Here is a 25177-nt window from a genome sequence, read left to right on the forward strand (position 1 = left end):
ATTTTCCATCAGCCCTAAAAAGAGATACACTGAGGCTATGTCTACACTTATGCCTTAGCCCTGGTACTCAGTCACACATAGTTTACATTCCTAGAACAACGCTTGGCATGTTTTTTTGTCTAGGTCAACTAACACTGACCAAAAAAGTGTCTAGAAGCTGTCTGAGGGTTAGCGTGATCTGCGACCTTTTCAGTTTGGATGCAACCAGGCTGGTCTGGAGGATAAAGGAGCTTAATAATTATGTATGTGGCCACACTGAAAGTCAACCCAAAGGACATAAAATTGGCTCTGGTGCTTAGTAATTTACCAGCACAAAGGTAGTCAGAAGGTTTGAGATCTTTGCAGCCACATCTGGTACTGCAGAGCAGTACCACCATGCTCCCCACTGTTCTTATGAGACATATCCTGCTCCAAGCAGCTCAGGAGCATGGAGGCACTCGTAGAGTTAAAAATGAAGTGGATATCAGCAGATTTTTCCTACCCAGCTATCCATACCTGTACAGAGTCAGCAATGACTGTGCTGACTATCTAAAATATCAGAGAGTAACTAAAAAGGTAGAAAAGAACAAAAAACTGTTCAAAAAATTTAACACATAGGCTGAAAAAGAGAAAGGATGCCTTTTAATTGACTATAATCAGGGCTGCTTAATCCTCTCAGAGTGGGAAAAAAACCCCAAAACATCAGCTCTTGGAATCTGAGCATCTTTGAAGACTGAGTAAACAACACAGTGCAGATTTATGAAGACAGCAGATCACATCCCAGATCAGCTACGGCAGCCAAAAGAAAAAATAAGAGCTTTAAAACCAGAGGCAGTGGGATACAATCAGACTAGTGCAAAAAAAAAAATTGACTTCAACACAGATATATAAGTAATGAATGGTCCTGAAGAGACATTCTGGCTACATCTTCACTAGTAAATTAAATGTGCCCAGGAGTATTCCCAGACACTGAGGCCAACTGACATGGTCTGGCTGCATTCATCTATTAAACTCTCTCAGCTTTCAAAATAGGATGGATTCATCCAACAGACCAACTGGGAATGTTCCTTGGCCCACTTTAACTCCCAAACTGCACCCAAGAATTGTTTGCGAGAGCCTTAATTGGCCCAGGACAAAAGCATGCCAGGGGCTATTGTAAGCATTTTTGCAGAGCAGAGGATTGTGTTTCCATGTCCGTGGTCTGCCACCACTTTATTTATTTTAGCATGGGCACAGCCCCAATCCACCTTAACATCTGCCCCTGAAGAGCACTTCTGGGACCACAAAATTACCTACAAAATTTAACAGAGGGCACAGGCCACGTCAGTTAGAGAGGTAGCTCAAGCTGAAGGAAATGAACAGGGAAACCTGCAGCCAGTATTAATTCTGGGCACTCCAAGACAACAGTTCATACCCAGAGGCAAAGACCAAGCAGACATTGTTTGAAATATTTGGCCATCTCCTGGCATTGATGGAGGTTGCTGGATTTTCTCACGCTAAGATGTTTTTAATTCGTTGCGTACGTGTTGCAAACAAACTATAACTGTTCATTCAGCAGTTTACAAGGATGGAGCTGATGTTTTCTTGCAGTAGAAAAATATTTAAGTGGAGCAAAACCAATTTGAGGTAATTATTAAAACCATTATTAGTGAGGCAGGAAACAAAGCTGTTGCTGTGTGCCTTCTGTTTGTTGCAAAAGCAGGCTTCAAACTGGAGTGGAAGAGAAGGAAGGGACAATCTAGTCACCTCCTAGCTGTTATCTCCCTGCTGGAAATGAGCAATAGATTGACAGCAGCTGAAGAGAGACATGCCTACCCACTGCAGCTTAATTAATACAAGGAGGATGGGTTTGGGCGGTTTGGAGTCATCAGAGGAGCAAATCTGGGAATAATTTCCTGTCTCTACTCAGCTAGTGTCTCTCTGGGTTGATGCAGCTGCACCCAACTCTGGTCTTCAATAGTCAGTCATAATCTCTGAGTTCAGTGAGGTTATGGCCTCATGTAACTGTGGGAAACAGTCTGATGTATGATGACATCAAGTAAGCCCCCTCCTCAACTCATCATGCATGGGCATCCCTCTAATCAAGATGCTCTGAGAAACAGTGGGTGAAACATGAGTGCATAAAGCCTCACAAAAACAAGCTAGCTGTAGAAATCCTTCTTACAGACACGCTGAGCAAATACAAGAGGAAAAGTGGGATGAGATGAGGAGTGGCTACACCACCAGGACTCTGCCAACTGTGATTTTTGGAGAGAACAATCTGTTATCTGCCTTTGACTTGACTGAGAACTGTGAACCTCAGTAAAAACCCTTGCTGTTTCTTTAACAATACGGCAAGGTGTGCACAGAAACATTTACTCTGAGCACAAGCTCACGGACAGACACAGTTGATCCACAGCAGTCATCAATGCCAGCAGGAGTCAGAAGCATGGGCCAAGTCTGTGTTCTTGCAGAGAGCAAGAATAGCAGGAGCATGAGGTCAGCCCTCTCGGCAGGACCCCAAGCAGGTCCAGTGTCAGGAGCATCACCTCAGCCAACATACATCTGTGCACAAGGACAGAAGGGACAGGGCGGAACACATCTCCCAGCCAAGGTGGAGGCAGAGCTGATGAGAGAGACAGGGACTGCTGCCCAGCCTGAGAGCTGCCCTCACAAGGACCATGGGCACACCTTGGACACATCAGTCTCCCTCCCTCTTTAGGTGCTCCACCAGTGTCTCTGCTGCTGTGGACAGGATTCCATTGTGCCTCTACAACAAAGAAGACTGAAATTATTGTGGCCTTTCATTTGAGCCTTCTGTTGCATCTTCTCTCTGCTCTGTTTCATGGCACTCATGCTACCGTTTGGATTTTCTATGGAAAGCCACCTAAATCAGGGTCATTGTCATCCTTTGCCAGGTGACTTGGGAGCAATGTGCACACCTGAAAAGTGAGTATAGGGTTGAGCTGGTGCTTCCTGGCCTGAAGACATGGAGACATGCAGGAGCATAGCCAGCATCAGCCTGAGTGACTCCAGAATGTGGTGCCATTACAAATAGCACTTTGCCTGGAGGCCCATCCAGTTGCATTAGAAAAAAAAAGAACCATTAATTAACTTGACTTAAGAGAGGGCTGATGCAGGGCAATGTGACCTTTTCTCTATGTCACATGCCACACGGATTTTAGCCTCCCCCTGATGCTTTGTCACCGCCAGTCCTTGTTTTTTAGATCACTGGATTGCAGGGGGGGTGATGGTGACCAAAGGGATTGGGACAGCAGGAGAAAAGAAAGAGATGTCTTCACTATTTCGGTGGTCTGCACACCAAAGACAGCAGAATCCCATTATCCATCTACCACTTTTCAATGTAAATATATATATATATGTGTATGCATGCTTTATTCAGATATTACAAACACATGCCACACCACCGTTAATACACACACTTAAGGCAGTTTTGGCAATATTTTGCAGAAAAACTAAGAACGGTTTCAGTTTACAAAATGGAGGGCAGAATTATTTAATGCTGAACACCTTTTGCATTAATGTGGTGGCAAAAGAAGGAGCTTTCTTCAGTTCAACCAGTCAACCCAATGCATTGCTGCAATAGCCCAATCTACTTAAAATTTATCATTTAATTAGCCTACCTCAGTGATGGGAGGGAAACTACAGTTAGTAGCCTCAGTGCAAGCTGATGAGAACAAAGAGACTTTGTGTGAATAAAATAAAGACTTGCAGCAAGGAGCCTCCTCTCCCTTTGGCTGCAGGACATATACACACTCCCTGATACAGATGATTTCTGTTTGGGAGATTCAGGAAGACATAAGTGAACGTGCATGCCTTGAACCCACTGTGAGGTTTCCCTCTGATATTCCAGGGGTCAAGACAGACATATGGCTAGGTCTGCTAGTCTCTCTGTGGCTGGGAACAGGTTGAAAAACAGATCTTCCAAGGATTCCTCAGATGAAAAGTCACCTCATTTTGGAGCGTAGTCATACCTGAGTTCTAATAAAACATGTAATTTCAGCTTGGTAAAACAGGAGGAAGGACAGTGCTGGGGTTAAGAGCACATGTAGGTCAGGGATGACATGTCAGTCCTTCAAAAACACCGGCACATATTTATGTCAGGATATGATGAGGTCTGTTATTTTAAAATGGGTAATGTGAATCTTAAAGTATTTGTATTGAAATCTTTTTTTTTTTTTCTTTTAGTTGAAGATGAATCTTTTTACTGGATTTCTTGTGGAAGGAAGACTTGTGCAGTCACACCATGGATGTGTTCCTCCACCTCTGCCTTCACGTATCCTAGAATTTTAATTCACTTATTATTTTCACTTAATGGGGTTAGAGAAGATGTCTTAGAAACATCTTTTGATAGCAAAACCCCTTCCATCCTCAAGTTCTTAAGCTGAAGGAAAAGATGCCTTCAGAGCTTTCAATTTCTTCAACATCAATCAGTCACAAAAGAAAAAAACACAGGAAATGACAGTTCCCAAGTGCTCACGCTCACAGGACCATCTCCTAGTTTGGAAAATCAAACGATTTCATGTCAATATTCAATTTTCTGATTTTTTAACAAAATAAGTATTTTAAAATCATCAGTTGTATCTAATTTCAAACACTATTTGTGGGACTACTATCTTGGTCTTCCTTTTACTATTACTTTCAATAAAAAAAAAAGAATGATAAGGGAAATAAATAAAGATAAAAAAGTTCCTTTAAACACAAAAGTGAAAAATCAAGTTTGCACGTGAAATCAAAATAGACGGTCTTTTCACAATAAAAATGGATAAAGTTAAATTTTACCTCAGAAGCTTGAAAAAAATTAAAAAAAAAAAAAGCACTAAAATTACACAAATTCTAGGTATTGACATACTACACAAAACATAGAGGCCACATAATGTTTGAGGTAAAAACTCAGAACCACAACTATATTGCTGATATATTTTTCTATTCACATTCACCACTACATCCAACACACCACTAGATCAGAGATCTAACAGTGAGTCTGGCAAAATTTCAATGTTAGCTACCCACTATCAGGAAATTTTAGTCAGAGGGAGTGAATATCTCTTCTGCATCTCACTAAAAAAACCAACATTAATGACCTGTCAGCCTGACCTCAGTACCAGGAAAGATCATGGAGAGCATCATCTTGAGTGAGATCTCACAGCAAGTGCAGGGCAGCCAAGGGATCAGGGCCAGCCAGCATGGGTTTAGGAAGGGGAGGTCCTGCTTAACCAACCTGATCTCTTTCTATGACCATGTGAACCACCTTCTGGATGCAGGGAAGGCTGTGGACGTTGTCTATCTGGACTTTGATAAGACCTTTGACACCGTCCCCCACAGCATTCTCCTGGAGAAGATGGCGAATCATGGCATAGACAAGTGTACTCTTCGCTGGGTAAAAAACTGGCTGGATGGCCGTGCCCAGAGAGTTGTGGTTAAGGGGGTGAAATCCTCTTGGTGGCCGGTCACCAGTGGTGTCTCTCAGGGCTCAGTTTTGGGGACAGTTTTGTTTAATATCTTTATCGATGATCTCGATGAGGGGATTGAGTGCACCCTCAGTAAGTTTGCAGATGACACCAAACTAGGTGGGAGTGTTGATCTGCTTGAGGGTAGGAAGGCTCTACAGAGGGACCTGGACAGGCTGGATCGATGGGCCAAGGCCAACTGTATGAGGTTTAATAAGGCCAAGTGCCGGGTCCTGCATTTCGGTCACAACCCCAAGAAACGCTCCAGGCTTGGGGAAGAGTGGCTGGAAAACTGCCCAGCAGAAAAGGACCTGGGGGTGCTGATGAACAGCCAGCTTAACATGAGCCAGCAGTGTGCCCAGGTGGGCAAGAAGGCCAAAAGCATTCTGGCTTGTATCAGGAATAGCATGGCCAGCAGGAATCCCTATTGTGTGTGATGGTGCCTCTGTACTCGGCACTGGTGAGGCCTCACCTCGAGTACTGTGTTCAGTTCTGGGCCCCTCGCTACAAGAGGGACAGTGAAGTGCTGGAGCATGTCCAGAGGAGAGCTACCAGGCTGGGGAGGGGTCTGGAGACCAGGTCATATGAGGAGAGGCTGAGGGAGCTGGGCATGTTTAGCTTGGAGAAGAGGAGGCTGAGGGGAGACCTCATTGCCCCTCTACAACTCCCTGAAAGGAGGTTGGAGAGAGGTGGGTGTTGGCCTCTTCTCCCAGGTGAATAATGACAGGACCAGAGGAAATGGTCTGAAGCTGCAGCAGGGGAGGTTTAGGTTAGATATGAGGAAGAATTCCTTTACTGAAAGAGTGGTCAGGCACTGGAACATCCTGCCCAGGGAGGTGGTTGAGTGACCATCCCTAGAGGTATTTAAGAAACGTCTAGATGTGGCACTTCAGGGCATGCTCTAGTGGCAGAGATTGTAGTTTTTTTCTGTTTTGTTTTTTTTTTTGTGTGTGTGTTTGTATGGTTGGACTCGATGATCTCAAAGATCCTTTCCAACCATGAAGATTCTATGATTCTATGATTCTATGACTAGTTCCATCCTCAGAAGGCCGTGGTTTTGCATTACGATATTTTTATCAACCAAATTATGATGGAGTCTTACAAAACCAGTTCAGAGAACATCTCCGTTGACCACATGGGAAATAGTCTCCATGCAATTCTTTCTTTGTGAAAGTTCCCTACGTCTGGCTTCTTATCTAACTTACATGTTTAAACATTTAAACACAAGCACTTAAGTCTGAGCTTGGCTCCTTCAGCTGAGAGAAATCAACACCTTGCAAGGGAAATTTATGCATCTTAGACAACAATTTTAAGGTGAGATAAATAATTTCAGTTAGGCAAGATGAATCTTTTGAGTAGAACTTGAATTTGTCTTTGAAAATACAAGCTTACCTAACCCTAACCCTGACATTCAGGATACACCTATACCTTCTCCTTAGGACACCACAAGGTATCCCTCAGGACCTGACCCACAGCTCACAGCAACAATAAACTAGCAATGAAAGAGAACAAGGGAAAACCAACTTTCAGAGCATATGTGATGAGGTGAGCCTCAGCCTGCCTGAAAGCTTTGTAGATGGTGAGGCACACCTAGACTGCCTGTCCATGGGAGCCTGCAGGTATTTCTACCCTGCCATCATCTGCCTCTGTGGTCTTTGTGGGGGTGAAAGTTGGATAGATCGAGGAGATCACCAAGCCCTGAGTTTCTCCACAGAACCCTCTTTGAGGGTTGTGTCAACACAGACTTTGAGTTCATAGGTGCAGGGTTTCATCCTTTAAATTAGAGATTTTTTTGACCACACGTTGAAAAAGAAAATACAAAGAAAAAACACTTCCCAAATTCCAGTGGATAACATTGGCAAAGAAAGACATGTCAATATTCTACCCACACATATCTATGTAGAGCAAGAAACTTCAGAATAGCTTTAAAAATACTTGTCCATGTCCCATTAAATCACTGTGGCTTAAAGTATTGGAGGTTGTTTTTGAAACTTCTCTCAATAAAATCTATGCTTTTATCTCAGTGAAAACACTCCCATCTTACTAAACAAACATGGTGTGATCAGCGGTGGACCTCAGAAAATCCTCTCACATCTCATTATCCCACAGTTTAGATTAGGGCTTTTATAGCTTGACTTCGTAATTCAACCACAGGATCAGCTCTGTTCCCCTCTGCCTGAGCCTCTGCAGTGCTAATATATTATTTCTGTAACATGAAGAGTAAAGAAAGGGAATAGAACATGTTCTTGCGGCAACAACTTAATTTGGATTTAACCTTCCAGTGCTTGACATTGCGGGCACTAACACTTTGGTTGTTTAAAGAGAAACACCAAGTAAGCAAGCAATAAACCCTTACTCAAGCAAAAAACTTCCCAAAGGTGCTGGCTCCATTGTTTCTTGCAATACAAACTGTTCCCTTGTTAGTCCTGTTGGCAAGACAGGGTTATGACCTGGCCTGCCAAGATGGACCTGTTGGACCTTCTAACCACAAACCAGCTAACCGGTGAAAAAGGGGATGAAGCTGAATTATGAGGACTTTCTCCCTCAGAGCACTGGAGGGTGGAGAGGAAAACTGAGACTGGAACAGCCACGGTAAGGCTTCTGGCTCTGCCATGGACTTACTCAAAACCCACATACCTGGCTGTGCCTCATTTTCCCCTCCTGCCCTTTGTTTTCTCCATTTAGAGCTGTAAATTCCTCACAGCAGGAAAATTTCTGGCTCACTCCCATTTGCTGCAGTATGATAGCTCTTAAACCACTGCAAACACACAGAGACTGAGGCACTGCTGAGGAGTTGCATAAAAGGAGTTGCATGATGGACTTTTGCTCTTGCAGTTCAAGAAATCCAGCATTAAAATTGCTCAGCTGATGGTACAATCCACTTTTATTTCTCACTTCAAAACATCTTTTTCTCCTAGGTCCTCCATCACATGTCTGTTAATATGGTCAGGTTCTTGGACATGTCTAACTGGTGGGAAGAACCTTCACCAGACACTCCAAGTCACAGACTGAGATTTCCAGAGTGACACAAAGAATTGGGTGTCTGGTCTCCAACTCCTAATGAAGTTATTTAAGATTTAGACATATCCTTTACCAGGGAACATTCATACCGTTTTTCACCAACAGACCCAAGGTCACCCCAATGTCACTTCTAGAGGATCACAGCTGAAGCAGCTGAGTTTAGGCTGGCACTGAGTCCAAGTGAATAGGTCACATTGAGGTAAAGAGATCAAACAGCTGAAGAAATGTGGCCCCGTGCTCACTCTACACTGGGAGCACAGGCAAAACCACCATGTGCTCTCCTCGTAAAGGGTCACACAGACAACTTTGAGGAAGGATCTGGGTTGGCTTTGAGTTAGGGCTGCTGGCTTGTTTTGGGTTTCTTCTTCTTCTTTTTGTTTTTTTTTTTTTTTTTTTTTTTTTGCTTAGCCCACAAACTGTAGCCTAAACCTTTCAAAGAAAGGCACCTGAAAAAAGAGACTTTGCTTTTTGAAAGACCTTCAACACAACTGCCTCCCACTGGAGCTAAGTGAAAAGAAATATTATTTTCCTAAGCAGCCCCCAAACTGTGAATATAAAAGCATACAAATTCAACACCCTCAAAAAAAAAAAAAAAAAGAGGAATAAGATAATAACCCTGGACAATGAGAAAATTACACAAGTTCACTTTCCATGTCAGTATGCATTTCCCTTTAAGAATTTCCATTTCCCTTTAAGCAATTCTATTATTCACACATAGCATTTCTAATCATTCTTTCAAGTGTTTCTATGTAACTTATCAGGGTTTAATGAATGCCAGAATAAGCACTAGAGGGAAAATCCACATAACTGGACAGTAACCCAAAGGTTTTAACAAGACCTCTACATTTTTCTTTTTTAATATAATCTTTATTCAAGCATTTTCTGCTTTGATCAGAAAGATGGCTTTTTTATTGGTATTATTATTGACTTTTTCCCACCCACCCTCTTCTATAATCCACCATCCCATAACTTGTGAGCCCTTCAGGGTTGCAGTGAAGAGTTATTAGTTACAAAGGGCTTCTTTGGAAACATAATCTACAAGTAAAATTGGTCAAAGTAAACAAGCTAGCTTCTATACTGCCTTCTACTGAAACAGGCCCCACACTCACATTGCAGGGAGAAGAGTAAAAAAATCCCCTGCAAATATCCAACATTGATACACGAATATGTTAGAGAATAAGCATGACTTGTTTAGTTTGCCATACATGGAGGTATTGTTCCCTATTAATAATAATTCCTAAGGACGATCTTGTGCCCAGAAGTTGTCAGTCACACAAATTCCAGGAAGCCTTGTCACTGGAGGTTAGAATGGCTAAAAGAGCGGGTGAGACAAGATACATCAACAAATAGCCCAGGAATTGGCTCAACTTTCAGGTCAAACTGTTCTTGAAAGGCTGCTTTGGAAGGCACAGCTATGAGAAAAAAAGTCAGTCTATAGATCCTCAGTATTCTTTCCAAAGCAACCACTGCCTTCAACAAGTCACTAGAAACATGATAAACCTTGACCCTGATTTTTAAGCCGATGTTGGAGTTGTGTAGGGTTTGACTCCTGTTTGTGGGCAGCACCGCACTTGTACTTAAACTCTGGCCACTTTTGGTTTCTTTTCTCTGTAGACCTGTAGAGGCATACAAAGAATCACATCCTTTCTCCAGAGAGCCTCAGGGATATTTTCCTGAGGGAAAGGGATCCCAAGAGCAACGTAAGTTTTCAGTTCTGTGTGGTCACTGACTTCCATGGGGCTTCCTTCTTACTTCAGACACAAGTTTGAGTGACTGAGGAAGTTTGTCTCCTTGGGTCCTAGAGAGGCAGAGGAGAAAGCAGGTTTCCCTCACTGCACAATGGTCCAAACCAGCCACCTGAAGTGTGCTGCACAGGGAGATGGACAAAACAGTTTCTCTAAAGATGACTTAGATCATAGGATCATACAATGCGTTGGGTTAGAAGGGACCTTTAAAGGTCGTCTAGTCCAACCCCCCTGCAGTAAGCAGGGACATCTCTGGGTGTCTTACACTGTGGTTTCGAACAGCGAGGGGGAGATCATATAATTTTTCTGCAATGCAAATATGACTTTCATTGGTTCTACTTACACCTTTAATAATTTAGGATAATAACATGTAGCATTTAGAGTCAGAGGGCTGAAAAAGCCCTCAAGAAGAGGCATAGACTATTCCTCTACCCCACAGCAAGCTATACTCTACCAGGTTTCATTCCTGACAGGTCCTGCTATTGCTTTTTTCTTGTCTCCCTCTCCAGAGATGGAAAGAAGGCAGTTGTGCCCATCTCCAAAGACACAGGGACCTGAGACTTTACAGCCCAGCCCTGCTCCAATGTGAGCTCTGCTTTTACTGTGGCCACACTTCAGAGTAAGACATGGACAGAAAGTTGAAGTAATTTGTCACGAGGTGCACAAAATCAGTAGCAGAGGTCCAAGAAGAGTCAAGGACTCTCCTCAGCTATCACGGAATCACAGAATGACACAATGATAGGAGTTGGAAGGGACCTCTGGAGATCACCTAGTCCAACCCCCGGCCAGACCAGGGTCACCCAGAGCAGGTTGCACAGGAACGCGTCCAGGCGGGTTTGGAATGTCTTCTGATACAGAGACTCTACCACCTCTCTGGGCAGCCTGTGCCAGGGCTCTGTCACCCTCACAGGAAAGAAGTTCCTCCTCATGTTGAGACAGAACTTCCTATGTTCAAGTTCGTGCCCGTTACCTCTTGCCCTGTCCCTGGGCACCACTGAAAAGAGCCTGGCCCCATCCTCCTGACACCCACCCTTTCAGTATTTATAAGCGTTGATAAGATCCCCCCTCAGCCTTCTTTTTTCCAGACTAAAAAGAACCAAGTCCCTCAGCCTTTCTTCAGAAGAGACATGTTCTAGTCCCCTAATCATTAATCCCCTAATAATTTCCTAACCTATTTGGAAAATTGTTTTTCTCAAATATTTTCTTCAACTGAGCATGTACGCAATAGAGCTGTACCCTCTATTTCCTTCATATTTACTTTTGGTACAAACCTGAACCCAGTGAGTGCCTTTGATCAGCTAATGCTACAATCTCCTATCAATCTCACAGGGGGAAAAAAAATAGTGTGCTTGCAATATAGACCTCATAGGGATGAAACTTCATTTTCAGTCTGGTAACAGTTGTGTCCTAGCGAGCATGGGAAGAAAACAGTGAGGCAGACTTATTCCAGTTTTGCAATCTGCTTATTAATTTCAGAAAAAACACCACAGGAACAAAGTTTATTAGTGAGTAGGAGGATATTTCAGGAACAGAGCCCGACTGAAAATAATCAGCTCCCTTTAATTAATTACATACAGTTTTATTGCATAACCGATGGTTTTAAACCTTGGCCAATTAGCTTGTCAAACACAGAAGTTAAATTCTCTATTGGTCTCTCAAGTAAGGTCTATGCCAAAGTTTTAATTCATCTCGCCTTACCCAAGCAACCAGAAAATAGGGCCTCTTGAAACTGAAATTAGTGGGCAGTTACCCAGAACTGTAAAAAAAAAAAAAAAAAAAAAAAAGAAAAGATAAAGAAATAAAGCAAAGACACAGAAGTCCCAAGCGGGACCAATATCTGACTCAGGTCGGTGACCCCCATTCAGAGATAGATTACAGTTGCAAGGTTGCCCCATCTGGACAACCTGTTTTCTTAGGCAAGTTGAGGTACCGTTGCCAATTAAACGTGCTTACAATACAGGAGAAAAAAGGAAAAAAAAAACACCACCTTTTCTTTGAAAAGAAAAGAAGTACCGGAACAGCTTACGACGTTTTAGCTTGATAGCTGCTTCACTAGCTTTGTGTATCTTTTTCCAGCAACTGGAGAATGGAGGATGATTTTATAATCTTTTGTATTTTTATGTGTGTATATTAAAATGCATATAAAGTTTTATATAGTAAGTTAATAACTATATTTTTGGCATGATCTTAGTATGAGTATTCAATGTAATTACGCAAGGTGCAAATATTTATTTTCGAGTTTCTTAAACGCAATGCTAGTGAAGTGACTATTTTTCCAAAGCACTGATCTGTTTCTCCATAAATACACTATGAAATTCATATGTTCTTTTCAACCAATTATCTTAACTAATAATTACATTAATACTCATGTCACGTATCCTGAGCATACCAAGGTGCTCATGGTGTCAACCACATGTGCTTTGAACTTGATAAAGCGATAACATCCATTCAAAGATATTCCTTACAAATTAAGATCTTGCATGTTTTGTTTTGGTAATTATAACATGAAAAGTTGCTTTTGGGGTGTACCAAGCTTAGACAACATTTACAGTTTCATTAGCTAAAATGCCCTGTTAAGTCCCTGTCCTGGGTGCACTATGGCTGAATCTGAGAGAGATGTTTTCTGCACTTACTGCTTTTTTTTGGGTGTGCATATCACCCAGACTGCTTCTACACCAGTAACCAAATAGTGTTAGCATGTGATCTCACGCATTGGCTCATGATTACCAACACACTTTAACCATTACTGCGTTCCCCAGCGCCGTTTTTGTCCCTGCCACTAACATTCTCAAGCACCATGCTCAGGCATGGCTGCATCTAGGCAAGAGTTGAAATGCTATGGGGACATGGACGCGGTCGTGGGCAAATGGTTTGGTTTAAAAGACTTGTTTAATGTTGCTCTATTACTCACATGGCTTTCAGTGACCACGTGTACTGCAAGACCTTCCTTTCTTCTCCTCCAGTCCTTATTCGTCCCACATGTTTCAGTTTCTCCAGGAGATAAGGCAGAGCTCTTGTATACAAACATGTGGTACTACACAGCCCTGAGCCATCTCCAGAACAATCACTTTTTGGACCAAATGAGTCCAAACTGCCTGCTTGTTACTGTGACTGTGTAATGCAAGACTGTGTCAAAACCTCAAAGCACAAATAGGAGAGCAAGGCAAGCTAAGGTCATCCAGGCAGACATCTAAGTGCTTGCCTGCTTTAGTAATGCCACATGGACACTGTTAATTACTGGTATGGAATTTTTCCCAGTGTTTCATAGGAGCCTTGAACTAGTTTGGGATCACATCATACCAGATGCTTCATAGACAGTTCTTTAGTTCCAACACTGAAATGTCAAGAGCCATCACAAACCAGTAAGTGGAGGGAAAAAACAAAACAAAACAAAACAAAACAAAACAAAACAAAACAAAACAAAACAGAATTAACCTCATTTCACAGGATAATGAAGTGACTTCTTCAAAGTCACAGGAGAAGGCTTTAGCAGAGTTCTGCAATGAACTCAGACCTGCTAAGTGATTCTGCAGCAGAAGCCTGTCACTCTCACAATAAATCACTGCTCGCATGATGATGGCTGAACCTGCTGGCTCCTGTGATGCAAATCTGCCAGCAGTGAAACCTCTAGCATAGCATGTTGTAAACTAGGAGGACACTAGGTGTCCCTGCCCAGGGCAGAGGGGTTGGAACTAGATGATCGTTAAGGTTGCTTCCAACTCTAACCATTTTATGATTCTATGACACTCAAACTGACCTTTAGAGGCAGACCTGAGATTGCTCTTCCCACAGTTTGAACTAGAAGGACCATGCCCAACTTGAAGTGGAAGCTGTGTAATCACATTAACATGGAAACGTGGCCACCCTAGCCAGTCCTGCCCTTCTGTGTCTGTGTGACACAGCTTCTAGTTCAGAGCTGGCTCATGTCCTCTCAGCCTGGACCACAGACAGGCAAGTGTGTTTGCTGGGAAGAGATCATGTCAACATGGCCAAGGTGCGATGGTCCCCACGAGAACTTGCCCTTCAGTTCTGCATTCACATCACTGTCTTCAAGCCACAAAGCCACATTTTTGCTGCTTTTCTCATGGTTCTTTTACAGCACTGAACCAGGGTAGAAAAATTAAAGATGCTTTATCTGAAACATCCACGAAGGAAATCCTGTGTCTCTGATGAACCTGACTTCCTCAATTTCCTGTTTGCTACACAGCTGTCTGCATTGGATGGGTCTCAGGGACATTTTTTTGGACATATTTGTCTACCTCAGTTGGAAGCCAGTCTCCTTGACTTAGAACATAAGGGTCTATAATCTTAAAAAAAAAAAAAATCGCAGTGCAAACAGAAAGAATGAAAAGAAAACAAACCAATAAAGAATCTATCCTGTCATAACATTTGAGGTTCTGGTATTTGCTGGCCTTGGAGTAGGTTCAAAATAAATGAAGGAAATGTGTATTTCATTAAATACTAATATTTGGAAGATAAGAGGGAAAAAATGATGAAATGCTTCCAAGCACAGTTGTGAGGACAGTGCCTGCGTGTTTGTGTATAAACACACATGCTTGCATACACACAAACATACAGTTGTGATTCTCTCTGATTCAGAATACTGCTATGTAGGAAGAATTTCAGGGCAAGGAAGAAAAAAGGACTTAGTTTCCCAGGCCATTTCTCTCCGTGTGCATGTCAAGGGCTTTTGCACTTCTCGTTCTCCATCTCTTCAGAATTGCAACTGAATCCGTCCATAAGGATTTTTTTTTTTTTTTTTTTTTGTAAATGAGACTTGTTCTTATAAGTAAACAGTCACTGAGACATAGATATGCATATATTAAAAAAATTTCAATCCTACAAAAAAGGTAAACTGTGCTAGGTGCCTTACTAATATGGCTGGTTAATCAAAATCTAACCAGCACATTTGCAGTTGATGGCATACTTGTTGATGGCTAAACTTTGAGATCTCTTCTCCCTTCCACCGCAGATGACTCTGCGTAATCCCTTGGCTCCCATCGACCTAATCTGTAAAGTTAGAACATAACACATGTTTGCCTCTTAGGGACACAGCACCTTGGGCAGCAGTAAGGGTCATGAAGTGCCCAGAATTCTTTTGTTAACTAGCAGACGAAATGCAAGGGAACTAGAACATGGGATTTAAGGCTCCAAATACTCAGGTATTTTGGAGACAGCTGAAAGGAGGAGAGCATTTGATGTCTGTGCTTCAAACCAGACAGCAGAGCAGGAACTGAAATTTTCACAAGCAATAGTCAAAGCTTAGATCTTTCACAGGATATCGGAAGATAATGAATCTCTGCAGTTTATTTTCACAAATAGTTCTGGACAGAGTTTCTTTGCAGGGACAGTGGATAGCAAACATTTCACTGACCTCAGAGTTGTTTCCCTGCTAACTTTCAATCCTTTACTGCAAGCCCATAGGTTCTAGAGTTTAGAGATTTGTTTTCTACCATACACTAAAAAAGGCTCTGTTTTGTTCTTTGCAGCTGAACCATTTCTGAGCAAACTTACAGACAAAATCTTACCCCAGGCATAAACCTAGCACGGGAAAAGAAAGGCATCAAGTGTAGCAAATAACACAAAAGTATAGAGTATTAAAAAAAAATAAAATAGAAGCAACTGAAAAACAGGGATGATGATGGAAAACATTACAAGATAGGCTGTCAAACTGTGGTTTGCATGAAATTCAGGGGTACTCTTGGATAAAAGCCACTGATCCATGGTAATCTCCTTTTACGTGAGCAAAACCTGCTGAGGAACTGATTGAATGCCACGGTCTAGGTTTCAGGTAAGGCTATGAGGCAGCAAGAAGACAGTTTGGTTGCTGCTTGGGAAGGTTCTGGAGGTTAAGAGGTTTGGCATTAAACCCCTGATTTGTGGAGAATGTGTTAAGTCATAGCAGAAAGGAAGAAAGAAGAGACACAGATTCAGAGTTTTGGTTTGGAGACAGGAGGATCTTGGGGGTCCTGTGAGATAGAGGACTTAAGGGGTCCTGGACAGAAACGTGTGTTGGGGCTGGGGATCTCGGACAGGTCAGGCAGAATGAAAGAGCAGAAAAGGAAGGGAGACAAGGTTGGGCGTCCTGGGGGCCACTGATGAATGTGAAGGCTAACCTAACGTCGGAGGATTTGGACTTTCTTGTGCTAGACTTTGGGCTTCATCAGAACTGTCCCCACTTCTACCCTCTCCAGATCTCCTCTCCTTTTGTATAGCATGTAACACACCACTCAACATGCAGATGTGCTGAATTTGAGGAGATTTTATCAGCATGTTTTGTGAAACAAGCATTACCAAACCCTCTCAGCTGTATCTGCAACACAACATCCCACCCAAGTGTTTCCTCTTATACTGAAGATTATAAATCAGTTGATCCCTCACATTCAGAAATATTATTTGTCCAGTAACAACATCTCATAGATGAATGGAAAATGTTATAATCCAGGTTTTATAATTTCAGACAGAATGGGGGACTACCGGTTTTATGTCAGTATAACTGAGGAACAATTTGTCCTAAATATTTCTGAATTATTCACAGTGATTAAAGCTAACTGAAAATTTATTCTGGAAGTTGGGCTTCTGTGCTGTTATTGAAAGAAAACTGGGTTTTGACTAACATCAGGTCACATTCCTCTCCCCTCCCCCCCCAAAAAAAAGGAGGAAATGAAAAATTATTTTGTCTGAAATATTTTAAGGGTTAAACACTTCTTTTTTTTTTTTCATGGAAAACTCTCAGGAAACTCTGGTAGGAAAACAGTTTCTGCCTGCTTTTATTCACCAATGTTTTCCAGAAGAAAAACATTTCTATCTCATCATTAAGATGGCTTACTGGTTTTCTTCCTCATGTTAGAGCTCTGATTAAGGGGAAAAAAATTCTTGGGTTTTTGTTTTTTGATCTAGTATCATCAGATAAAATCTGAACATCTTAAATGTTCCAGTTTTATATTTCCACGTTTTTTGTAGTTACTCAATAATATGCTACAGCAGAGAAGAGTCAGGAATTAAAGAAAACCAGTTTCATGCAAGTGGAAATAGTGCTGTGACTGGATTCCCTGGCACGTACCGATGTGCAAAAGTTTTTCCTTTAGTCAGGGCACAAAACTGGAGTTTCTCTCCAGAGAGCATTTCTTGGTATCCAAGAGATATCCCCTTTTGAGGGGACAGAAGGGTTCACTGATAGCGATTTTCTTCCCAGACCCAATTTTTTTTTTAACCTATAGGAGTATATTATCTTTGAGAACTTATCCATCTACTACTTTTGATTGAAACTGAAAATGGGTTAAAAATTACTGGGTGGGAAATGGCATGCACCTACATATGCACGTACACTGGATGATCACATAAAACTCACTCTTAAGGAAGCCGGACTGAAAAAGAGAGAAAAACATGTTGTATTGACACTGTTTGCCAAGTTAGCTGATATTCTCTTCTGCAAAACTCAGGAATGCGATCCACTGGGCACCAATCTAGTAGATCTCTGCAGTGCTCATCCAGAAATGTGGCCGCCACAAGTTGCCCAACGCCCTCTAAAATGGATAAGAAAGCTTCTTTGCCATCCACATGCCTTGATCTGTCCCTCAAAGAGAGGAAAAGAGGAAAAGAAAGAGATATCCCTTGGTGTTTGTGCCTGCTTCTCTTTCAAATGGAATTAACGGTGGTTTAATGGGGTATGAAAGGATGTTTTACTGGAAACAATGAGGAACAATTGTCTAGCTCACGTTTCATTTCACAGGTCATTATTGCATTAAGAAGTAAATCGACCAAGTCCGGTAAATAACAGTCTGTGTTTTGCCCAGAGCTTCAAACCAACAATCTTAGCAGTCACCAACTAATATCTTTGTCATTTTTAACCCTTGCAGGGATCTGCTGGGGGCTAAACAATTATAGTCTTCACCCACCCCTAGCAGGTAAACATTACTCATTTTATTTCTCATCCCTTCTTCCTGCAAACCCCACGAGGCTGGGTTTTTGCATTGTTGTTTTGTTTATTAGCCAACCTAGCCAACTGTGTGTCTGGTGGCCTTGAAAAACAACACATATTTTAGTGACTGCTGCAGGCGTCTTTAAACAGGCTGCTTCCTCTGCAAAATTAATTGTTGCAAAATGCAGTGCTTCCCCTGTAAAGCTCCGCGACCTAACACTCAGAAGTTTGGTTGGATTATAGATATGCCTCTAAGATCTGAGGAAAATAATATAGTTATACTTGCAGGATGCAATTCCCATTTCTTTTTTTTAATTGCATAAACACAGGCATCTAGTCTCCTTAAAGGTAAAAGCCATCAAGCCTAGGAAGACTGTAGGATGTAGGCTGCTGTCCTCAGCTGTGTCCCTGACTCATTTCTCCACTTTCCTCTCTTTCTCCTGAAGCCTTCTGGATTGACTATTGATATCAGCAGCTTCTTCCAGAAGGTGTCAGAAAAGTTTCTGGATGTTATCTAATAGTAATAAAACACAGCTACTGACTCGGATCTGTGGGCATCACTAAAGTAGAAATGATACATAAGAATGAAACAGTGCCTCAGGAGAAAAGGCTTGATGTCTGAGCTACTGAGCTTTGAGGAGAGGTCCCAGATAAGGAACTTACCTCAGTTTTGGTTCCCTGGTGCTGTAAACTCCTCTCAGTCTGTGAGTCCATGGGACTAATTCTACACCTACATGTTGCACAACCTTTTGAGTGCATTAGCATTCCACAAGAGCAAGCAGACTGGCTGAGAGGGACCAAGCCATGGGTTGTGAGAGAATCTCTCTGCATTAATTACATCCCTTGAAGTCACTCTTTGTCTTCATCAGCGGTATTTAGAAAGTCCTAATTACCAGACCTTCCCACTACAATATGGGCCTTTGGACCCATAAATCACTGTCAGACATCAAGTGATCCTTCAGACCACTGAGCAACCTTGCAGAATTTTTAAAATAGAAAAGGCCTTCTGAAGTTCTTTGATCCGTCCTCTCCCCCAACTCAGGAAAAGATCATGTCTATCTGGATCATCTAAGGATGTTTGCATAACTTCCGCAGGACTCCACAACCCACTCAGAAAAGCTATTCCAATGTTTTGCTGTCTTTATTTTAACATTTCCTCCCCGCCATCTAAAATTATCTTTGGTGAAATTTCAGCCCATTATTTCTGATTCTATAGACTTGGGGAGCAACTTATGTCTTTCTACTCCACAGGACTCTTCCATATTTTTGAAGGCAGTTCTTAAATTTCTCATCCATTTCTCCTCAAGACCGAGCCACTGAGTTTTGCCAGACATTCTTCTTACCTTCTGTTCTCCAGATGTCTAATGATTCTTTTCAACATTAACTGACAGGCTACTAAATTAATCCATCGGTGATGTGTGCATCAGTTACTCAGGTTTCATGGACCACCAATGCTTTATAAATCACAACTCAAGAAGCACTACTCTGAAATGTAGCCGCATCATGCCAATGATAAAAAAGTTTATGGTCAAGTCACAGACAACATTTATATACAGAAAGGTAGAGAGGTGGATATCAAATCCAGAGCTAGACTTCTAAATGAAGGTGATATGTTGTTTTGGGGGCAGTGAGCTATTTTTTACCTCCAGGGAAAAAAATGCTCTCTCCAAGATTCCACAAGCTCTAAAAATGGTGTCCTTTTTCTAAATAGCTTCTTAAATATGGGAGTTCAGATTTGAAAATGACAAACCTGGTGTTTTATTCTCAGAGATTAAGGCAAAAAGGAGAAGCCAAGAATTTCTGATAGCAATTGTAGGCATAAACTATTTGCTAGTGCGTCTTCAAAAACGATTGCTATCCTAAGGGCCAAGGTTATCTCCCATAGTCAGGGACCTGACTTTGCAATCACTTTTTCCAAATTTCATTATTTCTAATATGCATACGTACACATATTTTACATTTTATGCAGATAAACACCAGTGCATGACTGTTTAAAAGTACAGGAAGAATTTAGAAAATAAGTAGAAAGGGTGGTACAAAAAGCTAAACTCCATTTACAGCAATGAATGTGCAAAATGGATGGGTTTGCCCAAGGTTCTCTGGATTCATCACGAGAAAAGCATTTGATGTTTTCCAAGGGAACAAGATGATAAAGTTTGATAGGCTTATACGTTTGCACTTGTGATATACTCCTATGTTTATATATGCATTTCTCTGTATTGATCACATGGACAATGAATAATGCCATTCATCTTATATCCTAGCTTCAGAATTAAGGAAATAACCCTGGAAAAGGAAAATTGGTATTTATTACAGGCTGAGATACAGATAAGTTTGAGGGAAAATAATTTATACTATTTCAAAATGGAAACATCATATGGCCACATCAGCCCCAATACTGACCTACTTTGCTCCTTCCAGATCTCAAACTCTGGTTTATTCTCCATAATTTACGAAAACAAACTATGGAGAGGAGTGTTTTGCCTGGTAGAGCTATCCCCTGAGGCACAGTCTCATGGTGGCATCCAGATGAACTCTGGGCCTTCTTTCCCAGCTGGTGGATTCACCATCCAAAGATGTCCCTCACTCTGCCATGCTGCCCTCAGTGAGCAGAGCTGATCCTTTAGTTCAGCAGGTTGAGCCATCTCACACCTGATGAGCCACCACACAGGTATCAAATATACAAAAATAACTTATTTTCCTTTTGTCTTATTTCAAACCTTGTTCTCCCATGAACATCAAAAAAATACTCCCAACTTTGTTCTTGACTTTGGTCTCACCTTAATTAAGGTCTGCTGAAATCTTTACCAGGGATGTGTTTTCAGGAAAATTAAGTAAAAGTTACAGGCATTTTCTGATCATATTAGGTTTGGGTTTTATAAAACAATAACTTGTTAACAGCTCTTTTAATCTCCTCCATTGCTACGTTCAACCCATTTTTCATGGGCCATTTATTGCAGAAAAAACAAATTTCAAATAAAAAAGCTTCAGACGAAAACGATAAAAGTTTCAGGCCAATATTGCATCTGTTTCATTCCTTGCAAATCTACCAAACCTGCATTCTCTTCTCAAACATCTTTAATTACTACACATGATTATGCATAGCAGGTGTAGCTAATCATAGTCCTTGGAATATTAAATATATGCGGTGCAACATTTTCACACAGCTTTAGCCCTAGATTATACTGGCAGCCTGTGTGCCAAAATGATATACTTCCTCAATTATTACTTGAGAATTTTATTCAATAATAAAAAGTACTGAAAGAAGGAAGATCGTACAAAAGTCCTTGATCCACATCCACAAGAATTTTGGGCTGTTTACACCTAGATCTGATATTTTATCATATTTTTGATGAAACTTAGCAAACTTCTGCATATTCATATATGACGTTTAGCCTCAATATTATGCAATCTTTCAGAGAGTTTTTTACAATAGCAGTTGACAAAATCAATACTTTAAATGTCTGTGAAGTTGCTTCAGATAAACATTTATATATGCAATACCTACCCTTTTATGATCTGGAAAATGAACTGATTGCCTCTAGAGAGTAAGCAAGGCTTCTATAGGAATTTTTACAGCTTTAGATGTGTCCAGATTGAAAATAATATGGGAAAATGCAGTCTCAGTTATCTGTTGGTCAGATAAAAATATCCATTGTCCACAAGACACTAATCCTCCTACCAACAGATTCCCACTAAAGCCAAATCATTTTTTTTTTCAATAAAACACTTCAGCATTTTAAATGTTAATTAAAATAAAAAAAAAGTTGGGGAATTTTTTTTGTTTAAAACCACAATCAGAATGTAAGTGTTCAGTAAAGTTCAAAAAAATGCTCCAGGCATGTTTTTTAATAAAAAAGTAGAAGGTAAAATAAATTTTTGGATGGTTCTAGTTAATGCAACCATACTTTTCAACCTGTCTAACCAGGGTGGGGTGGTTTTAGATTAAGAGTCTGGCTGTCAGGGTTTTGGAAGGATATGCATCAGTTCAATGACTGACCTTGGTCAAGTCATAAATTCTGTCCTCTGTCTGGGAAGCTGGTGTCAAAATATATGCCTATTCCACAGGGGTATGACAGACCTAAATTTCACTGTCGCTTCTACTGTATCCAGAGAACTGACAAGGAGGTGACAGGTAGAAAATAAATGCAATTATTTACAATAAATAAAAGGAGAATGTATTAAAAAAAGGAAGAAGAAGTTGCATGATAGCTAAATCCTACAGCCCAGAACTTCCTTACCTTTCAGTACTTCAGAATTACTCCATTGAGTAAAAGTAAGCAGAGCAGGGACTCTACCAGTTACACTATCATAAAATAGAATACACAGAGAAATTGCTTTCATGCAAACCTAAGACTCTGAATTATAATTAACAATTTCATGAGACACAGAAAGGTTATTCTTCTGGCCAAATTTAAAGCCAGGCTAACAGGGAAGAATAAGAACGAGAACTCGCTTTTGCCTTTGCTAGCAGACACAGAGACATGATCATCCCAGTCTACTGAGTGTTTGTCAGGCTGCACCTGGAGGACGGTGTCCAATTCTGGTACCCGCGATTCATAAAGATGTGGACAGACTGGAGAAGGTTCAAAGGAGGGCCACAAAAATGATCAAATGGCTGGAGAACTTGCCTTATAAGGAAAGATTGAAGAAGTTAGGTCTTTTCTGCCTGGAGAATAGAAGGCTCAGGGGACATCACCACAGTATTCTAGTACTTAGAGATAGGCTGCAAAGGGGACAGAGGCTCTCTCTTCACAAGGAGCCACATGGAGAAGACAATTTGCACTAGGAGAGGTCTCATCTTGCTATAAGAAATATTTTTTTATACAGTGAGAACAATCATTCACTGGAGCAGCCTCCCCCAGGATGTGGTAGAGTCTTCATCACTGGAGGTTTTCAAGATGTGATTGGACCATGTGCTAGATAATCTCCTCTAGGCTCCCTTTCAATGAAAGTTTGGACCAGATGACCTTTGAGGTCCTTTCCGACCTAGGCTGTTCTATGACTCTATGATTATTCAACCAAATTGCTTTAAAAAAATGCCTAGAACGTGTCGCCAGCAGAGGAAAATATGTGCTTTTAGGCTCTAGATTAAAACTTGAAACGCTTGGGTTCATCTCTCAAACATCCATGTCTTCCACCTAACTTCTGCCCTTAAGGTCTGAATGTCTCTCTGTTCACCAGAGAGAACGTTGGAGGCAATGGAAGTACGATTAGATGAATCTTCTACCAGCCTCTGGTCCACAGCTACATTTCCACCAAGGGAAGAAAACAAACTTCACTGTCTCTGGGAGTTGGCTATTGTTGATTACAGACATTGTCATGAGGCAGTACGATAACAGAGTCCTATAATTATTGCAGGTTGAAACTCTAACTACAGGACAATGGTTGTATCAGAAATCCTTCATGGAACAGAGGTTTTAACCTGGACACAGAAATCAGTGTTCACTTATCCTTCATTTCTCAGCTAGACACACTTGTATTTATAGCTGATTCCACTGTGGAGCTTCTGATTCTGGTATTTCCTGTATCGTGGTATCATTTAGTGCTCCAGGCCTGGCCTCAAGCTCTTTTGTAAGAGGTTTAGTATAGAGAGGAGTTTTGGGAGAAAAACATTTTGTCATCCAAAAATGGCAGCTCAAAGAGATTAAAATAATTACAAATTCATGTTAAACTCATTAAATTGTTTTGAATAATTTGAAAAATGATACTGTGAAAGTTCCTCGCAAATGATTTAGGGGCGAGGGGTGTTGGAAAACGTTACATTCTAAACTTTTGCAGCATTATATTTAAAAGAAAAAAAAAAAAGAGCAAAAAGTACTCTTTGATTAAAAAAAAATTTTGCTTTGTTTGACTCAAAACCACTTTTGTTGTTGCTCCTTTTTCTTTTAGTAGAAATAATAACAAAAATCTTGGATCTGTTTCCCTCTTTGGGTTTGTTTTTTTGTGGGTTTTTTTTTGTTTTTCTGAATTATGCGGTTTATACAGAAAACTAAAACTTCAGTTTTATGTGAACAACTCTGCTTCTGCAGAAAGCCACAATAAAAAGACCTGGTCTATGACCCAAAGAGCAAACACAGGAGGTAAAAGGCACACAGGAAGACAAAAGAAAAAAGAGTGCGTATATTATTAAATATACATTGCATGGCTTGCTATGCCCAACTGCAGTGGGCAGGACTCAGGAAGCCAAGCAGTCCCTCCTTGCCTATTGCATACCTGCACACACATATATATACAAAAATAATATACTACTTATGTTCTATATTGATTGTGTCTTCAATAAAAGACATCATATGAATTCAGGAACATTAATATCAGACTGAATGATCCACTGTGCCCCAGTTATGCCTCTGACCAGCCCTATGGTATTCTTCTGGGAAAACATCTTCTTGGCCTTTGTATCCCTGAAGTACATTGAGTTTTTCATTTGCTCACCCGCGAGTGATCAGAATATCTAAAAATGGCTAAGGGCCAATAACTTCAAGTTTATTGTCCAAGCTGGAAGCTTAAAGGGAATAGATATATGCATCTGGATGAAGGCGTAATTAAGAGGATGTGGAAAGCCAGAGCTTTCGAGTCTCAAAGAAACTTGTGTACCTGAACTCTGGAAGTGGCAAGGATGTTGTGTAGCTACCTGAAAAGACTATCTCCTCTCTCTGTGCTTAGTCAGGGTAGCAGAGCACTGACCACTGTATTGTAGTGCTCTGATGAAGCTGCTAGAGGTGGTCATAATTACTCTGGTTTAACAGGGTACCAGGTGGATGAGCAGATGAGAGGATCAGCAGGTGGGTCCTGACCACCCAGATAACATAAGTACCACATGCTCATCTGGACTGAGGACTCCAAGGGCCAAATTCTGCTCAATGGCATCATAACATCACCATCGTCACTGGCCTTGAAACACCGTCAGTTCAAGGGGGAATGTGGCCCCACAGAAGATCTGTGAGAGCAGGAAAGGTGAGTATTTTCTCCTGTTTATCTAGCATGGGAGCCTGCATTGTACTATGCAAAATGCTTAGTGCTACAACTTTCAAGAGAGAGAAGAAGGGAGGAGAGAGGGG

The 25177-nt window shown here is 41.2% G+C and overlaps 1 protein-coding gene across 12 annotated transcripts in view; it reads right to left on the bottom strand.

Moving 5' to 3' along the window:
- The window catches only part of PKHD1 (PKHD1 ciliary IPT domain containing fibrocystin/polyductin), a 278406-nt gene that overhangs the window by 55731 nt on the left and 197498 nt on the right, over positions 1–25177 (bottom strand). Inside the window, exon 60 of one of the 12 annotated variants that reach the window (XM_054195536.1) lies at positions 11868–11951. The exons of the other annotated variants lie outside the window; for them this stretch is intronic. Within the exon in view, the coding sequence (XP_054051511.1) occupies positions 11890–11951 (62 nt within the window). The 3' untranslated portion in view covers positions 11868–11889. Of the gene's footprint in view, positions 1–11867; positions 11952–25177 lie in introns of those variants that run through there. 12 annotated transcript variants of the gene reach the window in all.

The sequence above is a fragment of the Rissa tridactyla genome, chromosome 3 (genome assembly GCF_028500815.1).
Source record: "Rissa tridactyla isolate bRisTri1 chromosome 3, bRisTri1.patW.cur.20221130, whole genome shotgun sequence".
Taxonomy (NCBI): domain Eukaryota; kingdom Metazoa; phylum Chordata; class Aves; order Charadriiformes; family Laridae; genus Rissa; species Rissa tridactyla.